General features: G+C 31.7%; 1 protein-coding gene across 1 annotated transcript; it reads right to left on the bottom strand.

The window, feature by feature from the left end:
- Positions 1-2,863: 2,863 nt before the first annotated feature.
- Positions 2,864-4,569, bottom strand: LOC143599513 (uncharacterized). Its single transcript, XM_077077454.1, has 3 exons — positions 4,175-4,569; positions 3,972-4,088; positions 2,864-3,040 (listed from the first exon to the last, which is right to left on the bottom strand). Exons 1-3 carry the CDS (start codon positions 4,487-4,489, stop codon positions 2,963-2,965), a joined length of 510 nt encoding a protein of 169 aa, XP_076933569.1. The 5' UTR covers positions 4,490-4,569; the 3' UTR covers positions 2,864-2,962.
- Between the last annotated feature and the right edge of the window lie 4,343 nt (positions 4,570-8,912).

Below are 8,912 nucleotides of genomic sequence, written 5' to 3' on the forward strand. Positions count from 1 at the left end.
GTGGACGGGTTGGCGTTAAAGTCTCCTATCGCTTCCCTTCCCAAGATGATATCATAGTATAGGTGCAGGGTTTCCATGACGAGGAAATCTATGACTTCCGTTCTTGAATGAATTCCATCACTGAGAGTGACTGGAAATGTCAACTGACCTAACGAGTATTAAACGCTTTAGGTAAAGCTTGTTATTGGTGCATTGACAGGAATGAGGCGGCGCTTGTTATCTTCTTCCAAGAGGTCGAAACACTATCGCTACATTATGTCTGATGCTTCTCCCGCGTTGACAAAAAAACGGGATGTTCTATAATGACCAAAAACGGTTGTGATTACCACTGGTGCCTTTTTGTTCAAGCCTTCTTTCACCTTTGGAAAAATGACTTGTTCTTCTTTCTATACGGCTTGTTACACCTGTTGGCGCTTTTTATTCTTTACGCCGCCCAGGATCATGTTGGCGTGGAGATCTTTAATTTTCTTTCATGGGTCTCCAGCCTTCCTGGCCTATGGTTCGCTTTCCGCTTTCCCGAATGTTCTTTGCACGGTGTTACAACTTTCCATTTCTCACATATTCTTCGATAGCATATTTCAGGTTGGAACACTTATTTTTCGTGTGACCATGCTGCTCATGATAGTCACAGTACCTTGTTGTGTCAGTGTGACCATGCTGCCCAAGCGTTATGACGATGAGTCGACACGAATTCGACCAGTACTGGCTGCGTTCGTTACGATATATACACCATTGGTAAAATTTGAGTATTTAAACCCAAAAGTTTAATTCGTCAATTTCTACATATAAAAACGTTAAAATATAAGAAAATAAAATATTTAAGACGATGTTTATTTGGTTGGAAAACCTAGGCGGTGGTAAAACCCAAGCGTTGTCGGTCTCGAGATTGAGGCGGTAACTTGACATGAATTCGGTCGGTTTTGATTACATACGTTACGGTACCTTAACTTAAAAGCGAAAAAATATAAAAATTAACGTGGACTAATGACCAATTTGGGGAGGTGGGGGGGGGGGGTCGGTAAGCTTGCGCATTGGTAAAACCCGACCGTTGTCGGTCAAGGGCTTTAAATAAGACCACAAGTCTGCACGTACTTGTTATGCTACCGGACTAAAAAAAAGTTGACGTTTGGTCGGTTTCCATTACATTTATTATGATAATTGAACTAAAAAAATTCATGGACAGTTTCGATTACATTTATTATGATAACTGAACTTATTAAACAAAATTCACCAATTAATACGGTGTCGCCAAGTGACCCAATAGGCCACTTGCGGCACCAAAGTTCTTTATATATATAGTAGTTATTCATTAAAATGAAAAAAAAAACGATTTGAGATTACAAAACAAAAATTAATATAGTTACGTAGTACATATACATGAATTTTGCTAGTAAAAAGCGTTATGCACTTTTTAAGCATGAAATTTCAAACCGTCCTCGTAGACTATTCTCATTCATAATCTTACCCAACACAATCTAAAATTAAAAGAATAGTTTTTCTTTCTTCTATACACACAATCCAACCAAACCTAATATTTCACTCTCATTTACCGTCTAACCTAACAAAATCTTTTACTAAATAAATGTGGTTTAAAATTTTTTAAAATATAAATAAAACTAAATATTTTAAGATAATAAGTCTATGAAGAAATAATATTATACCGGAACCATATTATTAAAAAATACATATTTTGAAAGAAACTCGTTTTTATATAAAATTTGTATTGAAATGTTTGTAAAAGTTTTTTTAAATAAGTTTATATTTTTAGTTTTTTTTAGAAAATTAAATAACTTAACTTATTAAACAATATTCAAACTTTGTGTTAAACTAATTGTTAAAACTAAAAAAGGAAAAAGAAAAAGATAATATACATCAATGATTGGTTGCCACACTAGCCAATGGCTAGTTTCCGCCCAGCGGTCCCGGCCATCCCTTCATCCGCGCCCCTGATCGCGAGAATGGTGTAGTGGTGTGCGCGACGGCCACGCCGGGCTTGTCGCGTCCCACTACCCATACCCTAACAATGATCCCAAAAGCCAATGCCCTTAACTAATTAATGAGAAGGAAAATAAATAATAATGGACAACGCGAGTGTTAGCGGTAGTATAATTAAGCATAACATAAGCTTTAAACATACTCATCTTTTGAGAACCTATTGAGTTTTTAACAACTTAAAAACTAATTTAATGAACTTAATGATAAAATTTTGAAAAAAAAAATATGTTAAAAATATTACTGTAAATAAAATGAAAAGATGAATCTAACCCTAAGTTAATGATAAAATTTGTCAGAGTTAATGGTTTGGATGTAATTGTTAAGAAACGTTAAACTTCAATGGTTCGGTTGCAAAAAAAAAAAAAAAAGAAAAAAACATTTTTGGATGAAATCCAGATACCGGTTCGGGTCAGATTCGATCCACTTGTTTGAAATCAGTTTGGGTATATAAATACTTGGAATTCAGTTTGAAACCAATCCAAGCCGTTATAATTTTCCTTTAGAAACCAGTTTATAAACGATCGAATTTGTGCCGAAGCAGTTTTGACTTTTTTTTGGCTTGATCCGAACCGTTTTCCAAATCAGTCTGCTTTCAACCAAAGTCCGGTTTTCTGCGCCACTTTATGCAACCACTTACCAAGTTGAAAACCATGACTCATAGAGATGCGTAAAATTTGGTCCCATCCGACTGAAGGGACAGCCCATGACCAAATCTAACTGATTTAAGTGGTCTGTCTATTTTGCATGTCTCCCGGGTTTCGTTGATCCAGCCCACAACCAAAAAAGAGAGAATGACAGCAAAGATATAGCCCGAGCCCATACATATATTAAGCTACGACGGATTCTTGTTATGGTTAGTATACCTTAATGAAGCGAAATGAGGAACTAACATTAATATTCGGTTACACAAAATCTTAAAAAGACAAAAAATACATTTTACATGAAATAATAGTATGCAACAACTGAGTTAGCGATAACCGTCTCTCTTATCTTGTTCCTCTGCCTCCTTATTGGCAACTTGAACCGATTTGAACCAAAGGAACGCCTGTTGATTTAGTGCGTGTTAGTTGACGCATTTTGGATCAATTTACAAATAATTAGGCTAAGTAAGTTGCTAACAAGGTCAGCAATTTTACATCTATCTACCGGACCAAAAACAAGACATGAAAGAACACGAATATAACCAGGCTCGGGTTGGCATTTCTAGCATGTTTAATAAACAGGTTGTGTTCAGGTTGGCATGTTTAGCTTGTTTAACTAAATAGGCCAATCCTTCGAAAACTAGAATAAAAGAAAATTTATTATAAGGTCAACCACCAACCCTTAGCATCCTGTTTGACTCATTTACTAAAACTGTCAACTACTTTATGACATGTTTAACCTGTTTACAACTTGATTATAACCTTTGCATACTAGGGATGACTAGATGAGCAAAAAACGATTAAACCAAGCGAAAAACCGATTAACCAAACCAAAACTAATAACTGATTGTTCTTTTTTTTCCTTGACTGAAAATTATGGTTCGATTTCAGATATACCACGTTCCAAAACCGAACCACGCCGAACTAGTTTGAATGTTTGTTATTGAACTTATGTCTTAAATTTATTATTTTGAGCGAAAGTTTTAGGCTTGAAGTTATAAATAAGTGGTTAACAAAAATTTTACCATGTCATGCCCAAATTCAATATTTTGGACTATATTTTCAGGTCCAGAATGTGAACCAAAACCAAGCCGTTCGACTCATTTAGATAAATAGGTTATACGAGTTCAATCGTGTATAGATTCGGGTTGATGACATTGAAATGTATAAGTATGCGGGAAGTGTTCGTGCTCATCAAATTATAATCCTAATAATTAGATTTTAACATCATGTTCTGTATATAATCCTGATTACAAGCAGCTAACACAAGAATAATATTGAAAAATTGTACATCCAAACACCCCTAAAGTTTCATTAAAATCAGCAGAAACTTACAGCAGACGGGATACCAGTAAACGCAAAGAATCCAAGAACCGGCGCATAAAATATGCTATCGGAATTCAACAGCCCAAACACAGGCTTCTGATTCACATACTCAAACACAGATCCAATCTACATCAAAGAATTCATTAACCAACCACATTTGATATCGAATCAATCACTATGATTTTGCTATAAGGAGAATGGAAACAGCTTACAGCGGCAATTGCGGTGATAGCAGAGGCAAGCAAATAAACAAAAAACGGAAGCTCAAGAGTGGAAGAAGAAGATTGTTGGGTTTCGTTACGGGCCCATGGGGGAGGTTCTTCGGATCCGGGTTTGGCCCAAGAAGGGGTTGATTGTAGCTGTTCATCTTCTTCTTTGACAGCAAACACAGTTAAGTGTCTGTGGGGATAATTGGGGTATTTGGTTTGATGGGTTTTGAAGGTGAAAAGATGATGGGGTTTGGGGAAGCAGGGAAGAAGAGGCGAGTGGAAACTGCAGACGGTTAATGACTGGATAGCAGGCATCATTGGTGGGTGGGTGTTTTGAATACTATACTAATACTAGGTTCAGTTGTTCATATGGAACTGGAGACTGTGTTTGTGGAAGAGGTGGTTCCAAACCGTTGGTCCAGAATCATTATGGTTTGGGTAATAATTTATAATTTAAATATCAACGAAAGGAAGTTTAAAATAACCATTAAATATCTAAACGCACAGGTTTGTATAATTTTATTAACAACGGATATGTTTTGATAAAAAAAATGACCTTGCAAACGACATGGACGGTTACATTATTTGTTTTTCGACCACCTTACAACGATGAGCACTCAAAACTTAATATTATTTTAAATTTAAGTTTTTTATTATTAATTATTAATGAGTGGATACATGGTCTTCTTCTAGGCTGTCCACATGTGCAATCCAGTCAGCATGTTTTCATTCTCATGTGCTCTAATATATTATCACGTGTCATCTCACACACTATATTTAAACCTTAAAATTTTTCATCCTAATCATTTTAATCTCTCTCTCTCTCTGCTTACTAACTCCACCATCCACCATCTTTTATATTTCTGTAATGTAGATCAAGATTAATCGTTTTCCGGTAAGGTTATATATTATACTTTAATGGCCAAAAATGTTATATGATATTCTGGCAAGGTTATATCTTTCTTCGGCAACATCATATTTTCTTCCGGTTATTGTAGATCTAACCTTTTTATTTTTATTTTCATTGTTAACTGATTTTTTTAAAATCAGTTTAGGTTCTAAATCAAAAACGACGATGAAGCTAATATTTCTACGTATTTACATTATTCCGGTAAGTTTTTCCGATAAGTTTTCCGTTTATGTGTTATACCTATAACAATGGGTGTTTTATATTTATTTGAAGTTTAATATTTTTCCTGTTTTTTTGTTATACATGTTTTTCTTCTAGGTTCTAAATATAAATCAACTTCATCCATATTCAGTATCATTATTTCGTTTTTCCAGTAAGACACATTTAAATTACCCGATTATAAATTATAATTCTAATATTCCATAATATCAATGTTATAACAAAACTTTATTATTTTAGGTAATTTACCCGATTGATTTACGGAAAATTTGATTTTAGTTTCTTAATAAAAAACAGAGATACCATGGTTATTATCATTATTTTTTATTTTCCGATAAGACATTTAAATTTTTCGGTTATAAATTAAATATTAAATGTTCCATAACATAAACATTAATATTCTACTTTATAATTTCAAGTGAATGTCTCGAGTCATACAACCTAATTTCAATTTAAATTCTACGAAAAAATCCGAGATACCATGGTCATTCTCACAATTTCGTCTTTTCGGTAACACCTTTAAAATTTTTCGGTTATTAATTATAATTAAAATAATACTTAATATCAATATTAATATTTAATTTTATTATTTCAGGTTATTGTCCCACTCATATTATATAATTTCACGGATTGAGTATGACTTTATAAGATATATTTTTTTTATATTGATGTATATTTATTTTTTGAATAAGCATGTATATTCATGTACATATTTAATTATCCCATTAATACAATTTAGTTAGTTTGACTTTCCTAATTTGTTTAAATAACCGAATTAACATGAATATTGTAATTTAAATATTTTAATTATCCCAATCACACTTTACTTAACATCAATATTGAATATTGATTTTCCTTATAAATAATGGTCCATAATAATAATAATATTAATAATGATTTGACTAAAATATATTATTTTATATAGATTTAAATTTTGACTATATTTTAAAATATAACTTATATTACCGTATTTTTATAATTTAAAAAATTATTTCTATTCTATTTATATTCTAATTTAAAAAATCTATTATCGTTATAAAATTGATCACCATATATAAGTAAAGTATATGTAATGGATAGTTAAAAAATTGATCATGCACTCAAATTTGACCTTACATATTTAAGGTTAATGTAGGTCAATGCTTTGAAAATGGTAATTTTAAACAATTTTGGTATATGATTAACCATTAATTTATGGTCCATAATAATAATAATTTGACTAAAATTTTGGCTATATTGTTACATTTAAACAACTTAATTTAGAATTAATAATCAATAATTTAAATAATAAGTTGACTAAAATTTTCAAATATAAGTTATATTACCTTATTTTGATAATTTACAAAACAATCTGATTACTATTTATATTCTAATTTCAAAATTTTATTATTGTTTCTATTTATATTATATCTTACATAAATAAGTATATTTCATGGATAGTTATAAAACTGACGCACTCAAATTTCATCTTACATATTTAAGGTCAGTGGAGATTAATGCTTTGAATATGGTAATTCTAAACATTTTTGGTATATGATTAACCATTAATTTATAATTAATGGTCCATATTAATAATAATGATTTGACTAAAATATATTATTTTTTATGCATTTAATTTTTGACCATATTGTTACATTTAAACAACTTAATCTAGTTGTGTTTATAAAGGTTAATAACTTAAGGACCACATACAATATATACAATATACAATATTGTATATATATATAAAATATCTTTGGTAATTGTATACAATATACAATATTGTGTATATATAAATTACAAATTCAAATTAACTTTCCGGTAATTGTATGCATTTTTATTATATGATTTCGACTTTATTTTATAATAATGATAATGAATAATGATTTGACTATAATTTTCAACCTTTATATGAACTTTACAAAAATAAGTTATAGACTTTAATATTAACAAATCAAAATTCAAAATTATCTTCCAATCTATTTCAATTTTAAATCCAATATTATAATCACTACAGCTACTACGAGTTATTTCGTACTTTCGTTTTAAATATTACCCGGGTTTGAAATATATTGTTAGTTCATATACTATCATTTGGAACAATATTGAAATATATCATTTATTTATAAGTACAACATTTGCATTTGATTAAATTTATATGATGTTACATATATATTATGTTTTAAATATGTTCCACCCCGTGTAACACGGGAATATCCTAAATCAATATTAGAATCTATGTTTCTATTAAGAGATTTGAATCACTTGAATATTGCTAATGTTAGAAAAGAAATGTCACATTTGGAGTTGGAAAATGAAGTTAGCGAAAAGGTAAAATGGTTGTTAGAGTGTGAGAACTATGAGTCAAATTTTGATGATATTCTAAACTCTTTGGAATCTGAAGATTAAATTTAATGTAACACGTATTCAATAACTTAGTTATGCATGAATTTGTTGTTTAAATTTATTATGTTTGTTGACATGTTTTTTCACCCGTGTGTAACACAGGCAATACCCTAGTATTGTATTAAAGTAGCCATAAAATAACTGTAGTCAGAGGCTTAGAAGCCAATTTTTTTATGCATGATCCTTGATGAGTCGTAACTATCCTGAATTATCCTTTTTTTTCTCAAATGGCGCAACCTTGGCTACATATAAATTGTAAATCCAGCACATTAAAGTCACTTCCTGGTCCAGTTCAACTTCCAAATTTAATCTCATAGGATTTATGGTCATATACTCTGTCGGTCCCCTCGATTTCAGCTGGATCTTAATCAATCATAACATAACTCACACAGATTAATCGTGTTGACAAGAGAGTTAATGACGGGTTGCTATATTTAGAAAGATATCCGTTTGTTAAAGGCGGAATCAATAAAAAACATATGGTTGCAATGAATAATCAAAGATAGAAAGCACACACAGGATTCACTCAAAAGATTTCCATTTATATAATATTAATCATACAAAAGGATAATCGATTTAGGGTTTTCTCGGAATCCTAGGACAGCCGTCACTTTCTAGAAATATTCATTCTTATCCGAAAGTGTAAAGGCTTATCTCTCTCTGTGTGTGTCCCTTGGCGGTGTGCCCTAAATATTCTATTTATAGGCCTGCCAACCTAGGACAGCTGTCATTCCTTCTAGAAACCCCCAAATACAATCATACATACTCATATTACATATTCAAAATAAACTAAGTGTAAAACAAGTCTTCCGGGTAGGCTTTGCATCAGTCTTGTCTTTCCGAGTATACTCGGCCATCCTTCATAACTTGGTAACATAAAAGTGTGCTCGGGTACAGTTTCCGGGTAGACTTTACTTAAAGAGTATTTCACCAAGTAAAATACTCACCGAGTAGACTTCAGTCTTCTTAACTTTTCCAGACTTTGCCCGACAACTTCTTACGAGCAACCTTGTTCTTCAATGATCCATTTCAGCTCTTTGCTATAAAATAACTTATTTAGCAAAGTGTACTCGGGAGTATTGTTCCTTGCTTGAGCTGAACCTTGCTCGATATTACTTAGATATATTCCTTTTGATCATCAAGCATACTCGGACCATACTTATTAATGAATACCTTGCCCGGTCTTCCAATCACTTGGCTTCTTGGACTTGGATAACCAAACCTTAC

This window comes from Bidens hawaiensis, unplaced genomic scaffold, assembly GCF_021521415.1.
Source record: "Bidens hawaiensis isolate Kalapana, Puna unplaced genomic scaffold, B.hawaiensis_p1.1 tig00001920_1, whole genome shotgun sequence".
Lineage (NCBI taxonomy): Eukaryota > Viridiplantae > Streptophyta > Magnoliopsida > Asterales > Asteraceae > Bidens > Bidens hawaiensis.

Excerpts from the sequence above, each read along its gene's own strand:
- LOC143599513 (XM_077077454.1), bottom strand. The coding sequence starts at position 4,489 with ATGATGCCTGCTATCCAGTCATTAACCGTCTGCAGTTTCCACTCGCCT. Across the intron at positions 4,089-4,174 it reads CTATCACCGCAATTGCCGCT|ATTGGATCTGTGTTTGAGTA; the intron begins GTAAGCTGTTTC and ends TCTTTGATGTAG. Across the intron at positions 3,041-3,971 it reads TTACTGGTATCCCGTCTGCT|GCGTTCCTTTGGTTCAAATC; the intron begins GTAAGTTTCTGC and ends CTAAATCAACAG.